Genomic DNA, 18,363 nt, shown 5'->3' with positions numbered 1-18,363 from the left:
TGTACAAATTGGTATTATTTTCCATTAGGATCTCCAAAACTTCTCAAAGCATCGTTTGAACCTGCATTCAAATGTACATCTCCACTGTCTGTTTTCTCTTCAGACCATCGCCTGCAGCCAGCATCAGCAATGTGTTAGTCACAGCATTCTTATAGCTAATCTAAATCCTTCTTGCTTTCCTCATGTCTCCTTTGTGTCACATTTTACATATCTTACACACTTGCACCTTAGCTATCTCTCTTTAAAAAAGTGCCAGTTCTTTTGGCTTATGTGTTAGTCAGCTAGAGCTCCCGTAACAAAATATCCCAGACTGGGTGGCTTAAACAAGAGAAGTTTACTGGAAGCCCGAGATCACGGTGCCAGCAGGATTGGTTTCTTCTAAAGCTCCTTTGAGTTACAACTGTCTTCTTGCTGTGTCCTCACATGGTCCCTTCTCTGTGTGCAGGTACTCCTGGTGTTTCTTCTTAAAAGAACCCCAGTCCTATTGAATTAGAGCCCCATCCTTAAGACTTCATTTAACCTTAATTGCCTCTTTAATGGCCCCATCTCCAAATACAGTCACAGTGTGGTTAGGGCTTCAACACAGGAATTTGGCGGGGTGGTGGTGGGGGCTGCGGGGACACACAATGATCCATAACAGACTACAAAAGGGTTTTAGAGAAAATCTTCAACTTCTCACAGGTCATCTCTCGTTCCTTTTTTTTTTTTTTTTTTTATATTAGTCTGTAAAATCCCACTACCAGACCAGATGCTCTGAAAATACTATTTGAGTAATAGATTGAAGTTTGTATCTAGATGAGTCTGTAGACTTGCACATTATGTATATAAAGTATGTGTTATATAAAGAGATGTGTGTGTGTGTGTGTATATATATATATATATTTTTCTTCATTCAAATATATCTTTCTAACCCATATGAGATAATATAAGCATGAAGTGCCAGGCATAAGCTAGGGGCAAAGATGGTACCCAGACAGACCATTTCCTGTAAGTCAACATCTGTCATACAGTGGGTCCAGAATACAAGAAGTGATGGGATGGTGAGGCTCTACAGACATGGGGGGCTGGGCTGGGCTGGGCTGACCACCGCGGCCTGCATGTGGGTCTGTGGGTCTACACCCATTGTGATTTGTAGAAAAGAGAAAAATGCTGTTGCAGTTGTCGAGAAAAGAAGTGATGGGACTAGAAACAGCAGTGGAAGTGGGAAAGGGGAGGGATGTGAGGGCCATCACAGTGCCAGCCTCCAAAGGTGTCAGCTGACTAGATGTGGAGGGGAGGAGAGGGGGAAGAGCTGAAGATGGCTCGAGCCTGGCACCTGAGAGCCAGAGGAGGCCACCTCCCAAATCATACAGAAAATCATGAAGGAGAGGAGCAGGTTCTGTGGGGGAGGAGGATCCGAGTTGAGGCATGCTGAGCTTGAGGGACCTGCACCCCATCTAAGCTGTGTGGACAACCTAACTAGGAAGTAGGGCTGGCTCCCCACAAGTGCAGGCTGGGCTTGGAGGCACAGATTGGAGAACTTTTCTCAGCATGATGGTCAGTTAAAGAAGGTTCACAAGGGTGATCATGTAGCATGAAGGAAGATGAGAATCCCAGTGAAACCTTAAGAGAGAGTCTTGCGTTTAAGGGGCAAGAGAAGAAAGAGAAGCCAGTCAATGAGAGATCAAACGTAACAGAGGAAAAACAACTTTGAGTAGATGCTTATGGTCCATAATGTTGAATCATGCTGAGTTGAAGGAGAATGATTGAGAAGAGGCCTTTCAATTTGGCAGTTGATCACGTTTGAGGTCGTAACGACCTTCAAGAGAGCGATTTGTGCAGAGTGGTGGCCAACCTAAAGGGGCTGAGAACTGTTTGAGAGCCGAGGAAGTGGCAATGATGAGAGTAGCCTGCTCTTCAGGAAGGTTGGCCTTGAAGGAAATGAGGAAGAGAAAGTCAGGGAGGAGCATTATTTATTAACAGATGGATATATGTGAGGATTTCTGTGTGATTAGTTGAGGGAAAAAACCAGGAGGGAGAGAGCACACAAGTGCCAGCACTTAACGATGACTGGGCTAGGATGGGAAGAAAAAAACAGATCCAGAGAAAATTTGCCGAAGGTGAGGTTTTTTGAGGTGCAAAGGAAGAATGGGCAGGTTTGTAACAATTATGGGAATTTAGAGCCACACTGAAGATCTAGGGTAGTTGCTTCATTTCCCGACTTTGTCCAGCAGTGTCTAGTAGTTTAGGATCAAAAAAAAAAAAAAGGAAATGGATGCTAGATTAGCCCACAGTTGAAGGTTGTCAGGGTAAGACTAGTGGAAGGCCAAGAATCCAAAGGAGACTCCTTATTTTGTTATTTTAAAGTTATTTTTTAAATTACAGACATCAAAAGATTCAAGCAATACGAAAGTTTATAGAGCAAAATGTGGAAGAAAAATCCACATGCCTACTCTGTCCTCTTAGGAGGAGACTTGCGTATAATTCCTCTGACTTCAGTGACTTACCTACAGTCTGCAGAATGGGGAAATAATAGCACCTAGCAGCTGAGTTGTAAGGTCGTTGTGGGCGCTGTCAGAACTACATGGACTTGGTTCTGCATGGGAGAAATGGGGCAGCGGAAATGTGGACAGCTAACAGAAACCACGCCCCTCTCCCAGGCTCTTCAGCAGAAAGTTTCAAGATCTGAAAGGAGGAAGGGAAGGGATAGATAGCCTAATTGGAGTGAAGGAGAGTTAGAGAAGAGGTAGAGGTGGTACAGAAACAGCAGAAGTGGGAAGTTGAACAGAGAGAATGACTCCTGTTGTCCATGTGCCTGTTGGATGTAAGGAGAGGCTTTTGCTTGAGACTGCAGATGAGAATGGGGTACATAGAGGGTGACTCCAGGTTTCACTTAGAAGTAAGGAGAAGTGAGATATTTGTACTCAACAGATTCTACAGGAAAGATGTATTTATCTCATGACCTGGAGTTTCGTGATAACTAATGCTGTGAAAAACTTGGAGTTTATTGTTAGGTTTCAGTGGCCCTAGTAATTAAATAAATATTTCTGAAATGCCTCCTGAGTGCTAGGTTTGGGAGTACAAGGATAAACAAAAGAAGAAAACCCCTACACTAATAGGATGAGGCTGGCTTGTTACAAAAGTGTCGAAAGTGTTTCAGTAGGTTATGGAAAAAGTGCCATGTGAGGGTGGAGAGGATAAGTGACTGCCATCTGTCTTCTAAAAGTTCCAGTATAGTCCCGATTTCAAGCATTGTTACTCAACAAAAAGTAGTGGAGACTTGTTACGTGGCAAGCACCGGGTCAGGTGTTATGTTTAGCCATGGTCTCTTGACCTTAAGGGGTTCATGGTGAGGTGGAGAGTCAGACAAGAGATAGTTACAACATAGTTCAGAATGAGAGGAACCACTGAACTTGATTGAAGGACTGAGGTTTGTGGAAATAAAGACCACAAAATAAGAACGAACAAATGGGGCTCTTTATTCAGAGCTTGCTATAGCAAGGGCATGAGCCACCATCATTTGCATTTGGCAGAGACTCAGAAGTACACAGGGGAGTGGAAAAGCTTTATAGTAAGAGAAAGGAAAGTGGTCAAGTGTGCTGTGGTTGGAGGAGGCTGGACAGGGAAGCTGGCACCAGGCTAACTAGAAGCCAGGTGTCTTATGTAATTGGTTTGGGGAGCATATTTGGCTTTCTGTGGTTGGTTCTGAGTTGAAAGTGGGGGCAAAAAATAGAAAAGTTATTTATCAAGTTCTGACTATTTTAAGCCAATTGTTGCATAGGTTGTGGGTCATAGTTCTGTTATTCTTTACGGTCTGACCATTGTCCATTTGTACATGCAGCCTTCGGTTGGGCATCTAGGTCAGAGTAGAAGAGCTGGATTAGGCTCCAACTGTGTTTCTAATAAATAGCACCATCATGTCAAACATGTCTGTCTCTGGTTCTGGACTGGAAGCTCTTTGGGGTGGAAAACCTCATCTCATTTGTCTTTGTTAGTTTCAGAGTCTGCCACACTGTTGTGTACTGGATGTTTGTTGAATCCAAAGAACAGATAAAGGAGAGGCCAGGGAGCTTCAGAAAAGGATTCCTGTAGAAGGGGATTCCGCCTGAGCTGTAGAGAAGGCCTGGTGGATAGCAAGGTGAAGAGCAAGGCATGGCATTCCAGGCTGGTGAATTATTCAGGCGCAACCTGAGGCGTGAAGTTCGGTGGCCTGTTTGGGACCTGGAAGTGCTGTCAGAGCTGGATCAGGATTTGAAAGTAGGGGAGTCACTGGATAGGAGGCTAAAATCCAAAAAAGGGAATATAGGTGCCAAATGATGAGGGAGTTTTTATGCTCTGCCAGAATCCTTGATTTTATCTTGAAAGGCATTTCCTTTGAGGAATTTAAAATTGAAGGATTGTAGGCAAGATACCAACATAATCAAGTGTGTGTTTCAGATAAATTAGCTGCCCCATGGAGACTGATGGAGAGAGATGGGAAGTTGGCCTCAAAGTAGTTTGAGAGAGAAGATGAGACTTAAACCAAGATGGAGGAGAGAGGAGAGATTATATGAGAGACGTTTGTTTCTTGGACTCCATAGGATTGGGGAATAATTATTGGACTCTATAGGATTTGATGAATGATTTTGAAGTGGTGGGTATAGGGAGAGAGAGGAGGAGTTAGGGATCACTTCTGGATTTTATAGTTAGGCAATTGGGAGACTGTTAATGCCATTCATAGGACAAACAGGTTCAATGGGAGAGAGATTTCAGTTATGGACATGTTAAGTTTGCACCGTTAGGGGGACATCAACAACGGGGTGTTCTAGATAGTGCTCGATTCAGTAAATATTCATTGTGTGCCTAGCATGTGCCAGGCACTACTGTAGATGCTTGGGGGAGTGTTAGTGAACAAAACAAAGACCTGTCATCTTTGAGCTTACATTCCAGCAAGGGGAAACAAAGCTAAACATCATAAGTGAATTATGTATTATATAAGACTGTGATAAATACTATGGGAAAAATTAAAGCAACATGGGGATCAGTAGTGGTGGTGGTGGGGCAGGCTGCAGTATAAAATAGGGTGACCAGGGTGGGCCTAAATGAGAAGATGAGACTTCAGCACAGTTTTGAAGGAGGCGAAGGAGTTAGCCAACTGGACATCTAGGGGGAAAATATTGCAGGAAGAAGTTAGTGAACAGCTAGACAAAAGGCCCTAAGGCCAGAGAGAAAGAGCCTGGAAGAGGGGAGGTCAGACGTAATGGGGTGGAGGGCTAATGAAGCAGAGCTTTGTAGACCTTTGTAGGAGCTTTGTCTTTTACTGAGTGAAATCGAGGGACATTGCAGGAATTTAGGCGGGGATCTGATCTGACTTAAATTTTAGAAGGATCTCTGGCTGAGCGGTGGGGGCCCTCGGTACCAAGTAGTTTGTAGATCTTGTGAGAGATCTAGGATGGAGATATAAATTTCCACATCACCCTTGTAAAGGTCGTAGAAACGCTTCAAATCATTTCTTGGGACTAAGCGGGATCTAAAATAAACACGTTAAAGAGGGCAGTTGAAACTTCAGGAGCGACTGACACTGCCCAGGGCGAAGTGAACTGCTGGGGCCGGTCCCAGGTGTTCCGCGGGGCTGCATGTGGGAGGCAGGTAAAAGGTACTGTGCGGCGGGTGTGGCGGATGACTGCCAAGCTTTGTTTTCCTGTGTTAGCTCTAAAGACCCAGCGTAGTGGTGGGCCCACCAGCCTTTTAAATATTCGGCGGCTTCACGCGGGACGCGGTTCCAAGCGGAGCGCGTCACCGAAGAGCTAACCCAGCTGGCAGGACAGACAAAGCTAAACACGCGGACGGCTTATCGACAAAATCCTAGCAGACTCTCGCCTGCTCAGCTCTCACAGGACCGCACCAAGCACCGGCTCCGGGAGGGCTGGGTTTGCACCTCTGGACTGGCGCAGGGCAAGCGGAAGAAAACAAAAGCCCGCCCCCATTAGGAGCACCAATCCCACTCGCCTGCCTCTTTCTCACCTTCCAATTAGCTTCTAGGGTGTGGTCGTCACGCCAGCCTCATCCCGCCACCGATTGGTCGGCGTGCTCCTGGTGCGAGCAGCTCTGGCCAATCAGCGCCCCTCAGTCCACCCCACGCGCCTCGGGGAAGCGGCGCAGGAGCCGGAGGCCCGTTTGGGTGGGCGGGAAGTGGGCGTGGCGCCGCCGCGCTGGGCCCGCCTCTGCTCCCGCCCCGCCCCGCCCACCGTGCCTACTTCGCCTAATCCTGCCGTGGGTTGGTGGGTGCCGGCTATAGGTGTCTGCGAGGTGAGCCGGAGGTCCGACAGCCCGCTGCCGCCGCCAGGATGGAGTTCGTGAAGTGCTTGGGGCACCCCGAGGAGTTCTACAACCTGCTGCGCTTCCAGATGGGGGGCCGGCGGAAGGTGATACCCAAAATGGACCAGGTGGGCCGAGCATCCTTGCATCCCAGCCGGGGTGGGGAGGCTGCGGGCAACCGGCCTGCGGGTCTGGCCGACTGGCCCCACAATCGAGGGCGAGGGATGCGGCCAGCCTCAAGCTCCCTCCTTCCCTCGGGGCGTAGATTTCCGCCCCATCAGGTGGCCCCTTCCGCCCAGCCTGGTTCCGCTCTCTTTAACCCAACGGCGGGCCCTGCTGGACTAGATCCCCTCGGCAGGCCTCTCTTCCTCGCTCCCTACCCTGCCCCAAGTTGTCTTGCTGCTTAAAATGTTTCTGCTCCTTCAAGGCATTGGTTTTCAGATAGTTTTGCTTCACATTTCGTTATGTCCGTGAACATTGACGTTTATCTGCTCCTAATACATGGGTTACAAAATGAGGTTATATGGGTAGATTAAGTGGGCGAGGACTTGAGAGAATTTTGTAAGTATAATGAACTATGCAAATATTGTCACTTGAATACCTTTTCTGGAATGAAGCCTTACTTATCCTTCCAGTTTTCGGTTACACCACCTCCTCCATACGCTTCTTGCACTTTCCTGCAGTCTGATCAGTCTCCTTCCTCGCTGCTCCTTCAGTTTTTATAACACATATCTACTCTTCCAGGTTCTTACTAGTTATCTCTATGTCTGTCCATCAACTATATTGTTGGCTGCTTGAAGGCCAGACCTAGTTTTGTTTATATTTTATCTGCCTCATTCCTGTACCCTTTGCTAAATGAATGCTTACAAAGGTATAACAACAAGAAAATTACTTTTAAGTTATTATTGAATGAATAGACACATTGAGCCCAATTAGTGGATTATATCAAAAGTTTAAAATTTTTTTCCCCAAGGGAAATATCACAATCAAAACTGTTCTTTGTTTAAATGTACTCTTAATTTGGTATCCTTTATTAAAACACTTTAATTTTCCATCATAAAAAAAATTTCCCTTTGTCTCATAATTCGGAATCCTTCTCATCCTTCAGTGTCTAGCTTAAATGAGTGCCACCTCTCTTGACCGTTCCACAGACCTTTATTTGGTGCTTGGCATTATACTGGCTGCAGCATGGCAGCATGGCAGTATAAACAAATAAGACACTCAGAGAGCTCACCATCTTGTCAGGTCAATAAAACGTTATAAGACTGTTTGTAGAAAATTTAGGAAGGCACTATAAGGAGATGCCTTTTCATGTTTCCTATGAACCATTGTCTCAAGCTTATGTCAGTCCCATAGCCTTGTATTGTGGTTATTTGTGAATTGGTTTACATTTCCAGAGTCCCTTTCAGATTTAAGGTTCTATATTTGATTCTGGATTTTAAGTTATTTGAAAATAGGAATCTTATTGGATGTACCTTTAGTGAATTAATGAACAACAGTTGGGTGCACTGCTCTCAAAAAAACCTCTGGCTTTTTAAACAAGATAAACTTAAGTAAATAGGGCAGAATATAATAAATGCCATAAGGAAATTCACAGAAGGGAAAAATCATTTCTGGCTGAGATAAGGGATTAATCTTCTCAGGGATGCCTGAAGGAAAAACAGCTTTACATTGCTCCTGTTCCTCGCTCAGTAGATATTTGTTTAATTAGAGATTCTTACTGAGAGTTCTCACCTAGAGCTTTCCTGAAATTCTTGCAAATATTTAGATTATTATACATTTGTGTGTTTTGGGGGGAGGAGAATGGTATCCACTGTTATCAGATTTGTCAAGGGATCTGGGGCCTAAAACAGATATATAGTCACTGCTTTACAATGCTTTTTGTTCAGTCTCCTGAACACCTCCTGTGACAGGTAATTCAATACCTCTGGAGACTGCTCCCTCCATTTCCAGGTAGTTCTGGTTTTTAGGAAGTGTTACCATGTAATGAGCTGAACTTACACTCTTTCTTCTCCCTCTGGAGCTAGAATATAATCCTTGTTTTGTAACACAGCACTTGAAGTATTTTGCGAGAACTCTCATATTCTTTCTAAGAATACTTATATCTGAGCCAAACGTTCTGTGCTTTTCCTTTAGTTATTCGTTATATTTCACTCTTTCCAGATTATTTACCAACCTGGGCTCTCTCCCTTTAAAGTCTCGTGTCCAAAATTGAACAGTACTTTAGGTGGGGTCTGGTCATTTCAGAACTTTAAATTCCTTTCTTATGGATGCTGTATTTCTTTAATTATAAAGTATTTCAAGGAAATAGAAAAATACTGAAAATACTGTAACAAATCATTTTGTGTCTATTTCTAAGATTAAATTTAAAGTTTTGCTATATTTGCTTCATTTTTTTTTTTTCTTAAGAAATGTCCAGATACAACTAAAATCCTTTTCCCCATCTCACCCCCGCCCCCCCACCAGTGTTCATTGACTTTTTTAGGCAGTCTCCTCATGCCGTGGGCTTAAATTGTGCTCAGTCCAGATCCCCAGTGGCACTTGTTCAGGACCTATTCCTCCACCTGGATGCCCTGCCGAAAGACTTTTTACACCTGGATCCTTCCCTTTTACATAAAGGGTGTCACCATAATGGCTAACATTCATTGAGGTTTACTATGTGCCCAGCACTATTTTCAACACTTCCTTACATCTATTATTTAAACCTTCCAGTAACCCCATGAGGAAGCTACTATTATTTTTCCTGTTTTATACGTGAAGAAACAGAGGCCCAGAGGGATTCATTAATTGCCAGAGGTCCAACAACTATTCAGTGGCGGAGCCTGTCTTTGACCTTGGCAGTCCGACTCCAGAACTCACTCTTGACCCCACCATCTGCTCATCATTGAGGTGGACCACAGAGACACGTTAAGCACAGGCTTGTCCAGATTGGGCTAAAAGTTGGTCACACTTGTGTGTGATGAACACAGAGTGGAAAAGGCCTGCCGTAAACACGTTCACAGGCCCATGGAGAACAGGTGTACAAAAGTAAGATCACCTGGGAAGTGCCAAGTACTCTGAAGTACATTTTGTTTTCCGGAAATTTTAGTGAAGTAACAATGTTTTGGAGTGGAAAGTTTTCAGAAAACACAGGAAAAGTGCGTTGTAAGGTGTCAGCCTTGAAGAGGTTAGGTTTAGATTAGTGGGGAGGATCCTCAGTGGAAAAAGCCAGCATGAGCCAAGACATATAGGTACACACAGTGTGTGGAAAGATAAGGACACCAGCCTGGCTGGGGCTGAAGCATGTGAGCTACAAGTGCAAAGTTCAGTAAGTGAGTCCAGAAGCAGAGCTGCAGCCAGGACAGCAGGTAGCGGTTAAAGGGCGAACTAGGACGTGATGAAACCAGCTAGTATGGTTTTAGACCACTAATTTGGCAGGTGAGTGAGATTAGGGGGAGATTGTATTATGAGTTAGAGTAGTCTAGTTAATAGTGATACTATTAATCATAATCTAATAATAATAATAGCATTTATTAAGTTGTTATGTTTGCCGGGCACTGTGCTAAGCTCTTTAAGTCTCTTATCTCAGGTAGCTTTCATTGAGTACCAAACCACTCCAAAACTGAGTGACATAGTTCTGGAGATTGGTTGCACAACATTGTGAGTGTACTTAACACTACTGAACTGCACACTTAAAAATGGTTAACATGGGAGGGCCGGCCTGGTGGCACAGCAGTTAAGTTCGCACATTCTGCTTTGGCGGCCCGGGGTTCGCCGGTTCGGATCCCGAGTGCATACATGGCACCGCTTGGTAAACCGTGCTGTGGCAGGCATCCCACATATAAAATAGAGGAAGATGGGCACGGATGTTAGCTCAGGGCCAGTCTTCCTCAGCAAAAAGAGGAGGATTGGCAGCAGATGTTAGCTCAGGGCTAATCTTCCTCAAAAAAAAAATTGTTAACGTGGTAAATTTTATGTATATTTTACCACAATTAAAAAAAATCAAACTTAGTGACTTAAGATAACAACTGTTACTTAGTTCACAATTCTCTGGGAAAGCTGGGGAGTTCTGGTCTGGACGAGCGTGGTCAATTTCTACTGGGCTTGCTCAGCCAGCCAGTCAGCTTGTGGCTTGACAGTCTGATGGTTAGCAGGCTGTAGGCTGGAGTGTCAAGGGCAGACTGGGCCATATGGATCTCATCATCCAGCAGGCAAGCCCCCAGACTCTTCACGTGGCAAGTGGAAGAATGCACACCCCATGTGCGTGCACTTTCCAAGCCTCTGCTTGAGTCACATTTGCTACTGTCTTGTTAGCCAAAAACTCATAAGAGGAACCCAGATTCAAGAGGTGGAAAAAGACCCCATCTCCGATGGAAAAAGCCACAAACTTTTGTGGCCATTTTGTAACTTACCACCCTTAGTCAGTGTTGACAACAACGCTGAAGAGATAAGTACTGTTATTGCTGCTGTTTTACAGATTAGGAAATGGTGGCATAAAGTAACTACATAACTTTTGAAGGGTCACACAACTGCCAAGTGGTGGTTCCAGGATGCCAACCCAGGCTTGTCTGAAGACCTCCATGCTTCCAGTTTGGGGGCCACCTGGGATAAGGAGCAGAGGCTTTAGCCCCAGACAGCTGACCAGATCCCAGGCTGTCACATGTGCTCCCAGCACATCACAGGCACTCTACAATTCCTAGTTTCTTTCTTCCCTTCCCAATTCTGCATGTATTAGCTTCCTTCCAACCAATTAACCAACCAACCTCCCTCCCTCCCTTCCTTTCTTCCCTCCTTCCTTCCTTTCTTCCTCTCTTCCTTCCTTCCCCTTCCTTCGATTAACAAATATGTGACCAACAATTGCATGCCAGTTATTGTTCCAGGTGCTGGAGATACAACAGTGAACAAGATAGGTGAACATCTTGCTTTTATAACGCTTACATTCTAGAGGAAGAGAGAGAGAATTTTTAAAAAGCAAATATACAGTATTTCAGGTGGAAATAAGTACTACAAAGAAAAATAATAGCAGGGCAAAGGATCTGCGTGTCTGAAGTCAGGGCACACAATTTATAGGGTTGTGATTTGGGTTCAGAGACTTGGCTTCTCTGAGTCTCATTTTTCTCTCTATAAAATGAGACTATTGGAGAAAATAGTAGCGTTGGTTACCCCTGGAGAGGAGACTAGGTGGGCTTGGTAAGGGGGTAGGAGAAAGACTTTTCACGGTATAATCTTTTGAATGTTTTTAAAAGTGAGACTTGGGCTAGTCCCTCTTCTAGCTCTGAGATTGATGAACAATACAGTATAATATTATTTGTGGTGTTAGTTGCAGTTTTTCTGAGCCCTTTTTAACCCCCCCACCCAAGCCATTTTTGAAAAATAGTTGAGTGTACTTCTAATTAGAGGAAACATGGGAGAAATATTTTCCTTCACTTAACGTCATCTTAAGTTAAGTAAAGCTGGAAAAAAATTTGCCTTAGGTATTGAGGGCTAATTATTTCTATCACAGAAGGATTTGGCTGTAAGAACTCAGGATTCGGTGGAATTGATTTATACTGAATTTTTAGGAGCATATAAGTAAATCTAGGGGCCTACTGCCACCTGCAAGTTGTGTGACATCACTCAGAGGGCACACAATGGAAAAAGCAGGTGTTTTGTGATCAGGCCCATCTGACTCCTAGCAAGTCTAAATCGTGTTATTTAGACTAATATCTGAAGTCTGTTTCTAAATCCTGACTGTTAGCTGAGTAAGTTTTGGTAACTTAACCCCCGAGCGACAGTTTCTTCATCTGTACAATAGAGATGCTGGATCACAATCCCTTAACCACGATTTCCCAACTCCAAAATGGTCTGAAAACAAAGAGTTTTTTCATAAGTCTGACTCAAAATTTGGCCAGCAAACCTGACCTGAATTCAAGTGATCCCGCTTAGTATAAATATTCAATGTTTTGTTGAAGAAGTGTTAATAGTCAATTATGGGGTGCTACTCTACCATGACTGGGGCTGTATATGCATTTTATTGCCTGTTTTCTAAAATTCTGAATTCATGAAGATTTCAGGTGGATTGTAGGTCTCTAAGACCTTCCTCAAAGGGCTTTTTAGGGATTAAAGGTAATGATTGTGCTGTGGTTGGCCTGTAGTAGCTGCCCAGTAAATGGTAGCTATTAATTTGGTTGTTACATAAATTCAGTTCTCAAGTTTTTGGGGTCCCCCCAATTCTGAGGGAACCTGTGTTACTTCACGTCTCCGTGGAAGGCTGTGGGGAGGCTCGGTGGCTGTTCACCGTGGAACTGTCTCAGCTTGAGGCCGGAGCACCAGTCTGATGAATTCAGTCTTGTCCTTGCAGCCACTGCACGCTCTTGCCTTAACGCCCTTTCTCCCTGTTTTCTCTTGCTGGAGAGTTCTGGGGAGTGCGCTCACTCTCAGACAGCCGTGGAAAACATCGGCAGGCTCCAGGGACAGGCGCAGGAGGGCTGGCTTTTTGTTCCCCCTAGCTCATGGGAATCGAGCAGTGGAAATTTTTATAGTGTGTAGTGTTTTCCATAATGTATTTAATAGTTATACCTTCCTGTATCTTCTTGCTAGTTTGAGGAAATTATTGTTACAGTGTGGGGTACTGAAAACAAATAGGTGACTGGAGAAAGAATGATGGAGGAAGGAGAGAGGGACGTGATTTACTGACCTTGGAGAGGAGGGTAGCGTTCTTTAAGATGGTTGCTCTTCAAAACCAGTGCAGCTGCACCTTTGCATTTATTGAAACTCATGATTAGACATCAGCCCCCGAACCATTACTAGTTGTAGCTGAGGATTAAAACATGTGGCAGCCCAGTGAGAGGAACCATTGTGGCCTGATAACACCAGCGAGTGTGAGGAGCTGCCGCGGGGCTCAGCAAATGGCCACTATCCTGTTTCTTTTATTTTACTGTGAAGTCTTGCCTCTCCACATTTTGAGAAGGAAGGAGTTGGTGAATAATTTTTGAATACACTATGAATGTATTCCTCTATTCATCAAAGCTTCACTGAGTATTTTTATATGCCAGACACTGTACTAAATGATTTTACTAATATATGGTGCTCAGTAAATATTATTTTATTTTTTTGCTTGAGGATCATTGCCCCTGAGCTACTAACATCTGTACCACTCTTCCTCTATTTTGTATGTGGAACACTGCCACAGCATGGCTTGATGAGCCGTGTGTAGGTCCGCACCTGGGATCTGAACCCATGACCCAGGACACTGAAGCAGAGCATGCAAACTTAATCACTATGCCACAGGGCCAGCCTGATATTAATTTTTACTAATAATTTTTTTATTGAATATGGCAATAAAGTCAAACTCTCACAATTATGTGATTTTTTTTTAAACTGTACTCTTTTGACAAAGTAATATACATCCATGGTAGCAAATATAGGAAATATACACAAGTAAAAAGAACATAATTCACCTGGACCCCACCCACTAGGGTCCAGGTCTCGATTTTAACATTCCAGAGTGACTATGGGAAATATTTTAACCACTCCCCTGTTGTTAGATATTTGAAATGTTTCCCGTTTCTCTCTTAAAAATAGAGTCGGGGAGGAGTATATGGGGACTCTCTGTACTTTCCACTCAATTTCCTGTGAATCTAAAACTGTTCTAAAATATAAAGTCTCTATAAAACAGAACCAAACCACATAAAAACAGTCAACAATTCTTTCTGATATGCTTGCATTGAAAATATGGCTTTTTTCCCCCTGGAAAAACAGTTCTTGTTTTCCTCAGGAAAGAGTAGAGTTCAGTAGCTGGTTACAACTCATTGATTTGGAGGGGGAAGATGAGAAGAAATCTTAAAAGAATAGCTAGCTTTCCAGAGGATAGTAGAGGTTTACCTAGCGTTAAAGCAAAACGAGAGCTGGACAGTAGTTAAAGCGGTAAAAACATGTTATTCAGACAAGCGACTGCAATAGGAGAAAAAGACTTCAGCAGAGAACTGGGCTGAATTCCGAAGACAACGAGGAAAAGTGGGAATTTATAGCCAAGGAACAGAGTGGAGGTGTCAGTGGATGGAAATTACTAAGAGGAAAGAAATATCTGGGGTAGGGAGGGGTTCTGGTTAAACGACCTCACGGGAGGTCCCGCTGGAGGCCAGGGCGATGGGATGGTAGGGGGTGAGGAACCGGGTCAGATAGTGAGGGTGATCAGATATGGGGATGGGGGATTCTGGCCAAACCAATTTAGGAGGGTTCTTGCTAAAATTGGCCCATGCAAAGATAGACACAGAAGTAGAGGATTCCGAGGAGCCAGGCTACAGTCTGGTCAAGGAGAGATTCTGTCATAGGGAGGAAGAGCAGGCTTCTCAAAAGAGGACTGGGTCCCGTTAGCAGCCTGGGGGCTCTGGAGAGAAGAGGACGACCCAGAGGGAGGCACGGGGTGGTGGCGGAGTTGGGAGCCGCGAGGCGGGACGGGGCGGGGCGGGGCGGGGCGGGCGGCGGCCCCCACGTGTCGGGTGGCCCGGTGGGCCCGCCCCAAGCCTATTGGGGTGGAAGGAGAGGCCGCCCCGCCCCTCGGTGGGCGCCTCCCAGCTCCGCTCGGGTCTATGGAGGAAAAACCCTGCGTTGGCTCGGCGATTCCCATGGCCGCTGCCGCCTGCGGCACCAAGGCCATGTCCCTCTTCAAGCGGACCTTGGTGCTGAGTCCCGCGGCGGCGCCCAGGGGCACGGGCTCGGGCGCCACCCCGCGCGGGTGCCCCTTGCCGCCCGCCGCCTGGCCCTCCAAGGACTGGCCGCGGGGAGAGGGCGTCTGCGGCAGGCTGCGGACCCCCCCGGCCCCCGGCCGCCGGCCCCGGTCCCCCTGCTGCTCCTCCACGTCGGCCAGCTCCGCCTGTGTGCTCTGCCCGCAGGACTCGCTCAGCAGCAGCTTGAGGACTTGCTACAAGTATCTGAATCAGACCAGTCGCAGTTTCGCGGCCGTGATCCAGGCGCTGGACGGGGAAATGCGGTGAGTGGCGGAGGCAGCTCGTTTTGACTTGGGGGAGGAAAGCTTTCCCGGGGGGCTGTGAGTCGTTGGAAGCTACTTTTTGACAGGGCCCCTAGCATGGCAGCCTCCGTGCTTGTGGCTTAGCCAGAAGGTGTCCCACCAGAGTGAAGGAAATGGTCGGGTTGGAACGCCCGTGTATTTACTTTAGAATGCCCTTCCTGGCGCCTCGCCATCTAATAGTGTCCCTGCAGGCCCAGCTCTGTCAGGGAAGGGCGGGGCTTGGGGTGGGGTGGTGTTTATTAACTCTTTTAGTCCTGGCAGCAGGTCGTGCATTTTTCTTGGCTTCACTTATCTACTTTTGCATTTCTAGTATATTGGGTTAATTCTTCTGAAGTTGCCTCTGTGCAGATTACATACGTGAACTTAGACCACTTGCCTTTATGTATGATAGTATTTATCCTGAGGGTTATTGTGTCTTTTTTCTTTTATTTTTTTATCTGCAAAGTATTCGTTCTGTCTAAATATTTGGTGTCTTGGTCTTTGTACAGTTGTTCTACGTTAGTTAAATGTAACTTGTTCTGGGAGGCGTAGTGACATCCAGCTGGTAGGTTTTTTATAAATAAACTATAGAAGTTCGTTGCTTCCATCTAAGAAAGGAAAACTAAGATTTTCGTTAAGTGGGCTTTGGGAATCCTTTCATGGTTCTGTAGAGTAGCGGGTGAAGAGGGTTTAGAAAATAGCCTGGCATAAATGACATGTTACTTTAAAATAAATATTTTTGGATGTTTGTTCAAATATATTAACGGCTCTTCCTTTTTTACAGCCATGCAGTATGCATATTTTATCTGGTTCTGCGAGCTCTGGACACTCTGGAAGATGACATGACCATCAGTGTAGAGAAAAAGGTCCCACTGTTACACAACTTTCACTCGTACCTTTATGAACCTGACTGGCGCTTCACGGAGAGCAAAGAGAAGGATCGACAAGTGCTAGAGGACTTCCCAACGGTAGCAGCCTTACAAATCTCTTCTGCATATAGTTGTGTTTATAATTGATGATGTTGTTGTCAGCTGGCCCACATCCCTGTAGTGAACAGTGCCATAAGCAGTCTGAAGGCAGCATCATATAGTGTCATGGTTAAGAATTCTGGTAGCCAAGACTCTGAAGCCAGACTGCCTGGGTTGGAATCCCAGCTCTCCCACTTACTGACTGGTGCTTAGGTACGTAGTCTGTGCCTCAGTTTCTTCATCTGTAAGATGGAGATAATAATAATACCTACCTCACAGTATTGTTTTGAGGATTAAAAGAGTTAATATAGGTAAAGCTCTTGGAATGGTGTTAGCTCCTATTCTTATTACCAATATGTTTGGAAGTCCAAATCTTCCTGTGGAAAGATGCATTCAAATTCCGATGTTGTAAAAGGTGGCTTCTCAGGCTAGCTTACAAAACCTGTTGCTATATAATGCAGCCTAAGTCTCTAGCACTGCTGGCTTCTTGGGTCCCCTAAGCCTGGGAACGTGGATGTGCTGCTCACAGAGGGTCTCCGCAGTGGGGCAGGGAGCGGGCTCTGCAGCTGGGGCGAGAACTGAGAAGCGGGGTCATCCTCTCCCACCTACAGCTGTGTGATCCTGGACAAGAGCTTTAACTTCTCAATTGTAAGGTTAGAGCTGTGAGGATTAAATAAGTCCATACATATAAAGTACTTGAATGGTGCCTGGTACATACTATGTATTCTGTAAATATTAGCTATTCAGTCCATTCTGTTGGAGTTAAGTGAGTTATAATTAAAATCTTAAACTTTAGAAAATCCCACAAGTTTATGTTACACAAGTGACTAGGTCCTAGTTTTCTGGAATTTGCATGTCTTATCACACAAATAAGTGTTTCTTCCATATCTTCTAAATAAAGATTTGATTTAGCGAAGTCTCATGTTCCCTACTAGTGCAAAGAAACCCTTCTTTTTGTACATAGCTGCCAGAATTTGGGGGAAAGAAGAGTCCTTATGTGGCTCTTGCTGTTGAAATGAATCTTTATTCCTGAGTGGGGAGGTGAGGAATCCACCCATTACAATAGAAGGTTTGGGAAAGACTCCTTCGGAGCAAAGGGGTACCTCAGATTACTGAGGTCACATCTTCAGTGTCAAAGCCAAAAATACATTACAGTACAATACAAACCAAAGGAAAAAATCTCGAGAATAATTAGGCGTAGTTGACACAGTGCGATACAAAAGAAGAAAGAAAGAATCTGTAAAGAATAGTTGGAGGAGGATTAAGAACTCTCACCTGGAGAAGGTACCGGTGATTTGGCTCTCACAGGGCACCTCTCACAGGGCCAGAGGATGGATTCCCTCTGACTGGAAACCCATGGACATTCGTTCAGAAGCTTTTGCAACTGCTGAAGCAGAGGAAGTGCTGCAAACAGGCTCCCTCCCATTGGTAATTGAAGTGTAGTCTCACTTTAAAAAATTAACTATGTATTCTAGCTAAAGCCTCCGAAAACAAGGACAACCTCCCAAACTACTTCCTAATTGAGTACGTTCATACCAATTAAATACTTTCTGGTCATGGGATGAATGTAATAGGTATTTTAAAAATCAAGGCAGCCCTATCTACTCAGCAAAAATGAGAGAATATGAAAATGTGTGAACGCTAAAATCATTTTGCAAGTATAGCTAGTAAGTTTGTAGACAGTATTCCAATATGGTTACAAAACCTAAGTCTCTTCCTTTATAAATACAGCATTCCAATGGAAAAACAGCACATTGTTCTGGAAAGTTTCAGTTTGAACATTAAATCCATGTTTTCCTCTTTTGGGTGGTAGTGTTAGAGAGCAGGCAGATGCTACCCTCCTGAAGGCAGACTTGCCCCTGGTGGAGTAAAGGGCAGCACAAAGCACAGGCCGCGCATCACTGTTCTGCTCCTGTTAACCTTTTATATCCTTATGAAGATGAAATACGTGAAGCTGCGTGTTTTGTGGGAGTGTAATTTTAAGATCCTTGAATTGAGGTCCTTTCAGTGTGTGATTCAGCTTGAGATAGGAGTTTATGGAAGTTCTGGTGCCTTAATCTCAAGGACTGGTTTGTGTATATGCTGACCCATCCCAGCATCTCCTTGAGATGAGATGCACAATTTGAAGGGTGAAGCAGTTGCCTGGGGTTA

At 44.9% G+C, this 18,363-nt stretch overlaps 1 protein-coding gene across 2 annotated transcripts in view; it reads left to right on the top strand.

Moving 5' to 3' along the window:
* Positions 1–6,221: 6,221 nt before the first annotated feature.
* FDFT1 (farnesyl-diphosphate farnesyltransferase 1) overlaps positions 6,222–18,363 on the top strand; it is a 34,981-nt gene continuing 22,839 nt past the window's right edge. The window contains exons 1-3 of one of the 2 annotated variants that reach the window (XM_046656737.1): positions 6,222–6,404; positions 15,129–15,226; positions 16,029–16,212. In XM_046656737.1, coding sequence (XP_046512693.1) covers positions 6,306–6,404; positions 15,129–15,226; positions 16,029–16,212 — 381 coding nt within the window. In that variant the 5' untranslated portion in view covers positions 6,222–6,305. Of the gene's footprint in view, positions 6,405–14,781; positions 15,227–16,028; positions 16,213–18,363 lie in introns of those variants that run through there. The other variant, XM_046656736.1, reaches the window with a different exon arrangement.

The sequence above is a fragment of the Equus quagga genome, chromosome 3 (genome assembly GCF_021613505.1).
Source record: "Equus quagga isolate Etosha38 chromosome 3, UCLA_HA_Equagga_1.0, whole genome shotgun sequence".
NCBI classification, from domain to species: Eukaryota; Metazoa; Chordata; class Mammalia; order Perissodactyla; family Equidae; genus Equus; species Equus quagga.
The sequence above is the reverse complement of the archived record's forward strand: the minus strand, read 5'-3'. Positions and strand labels throughout refer to the sequence as shown.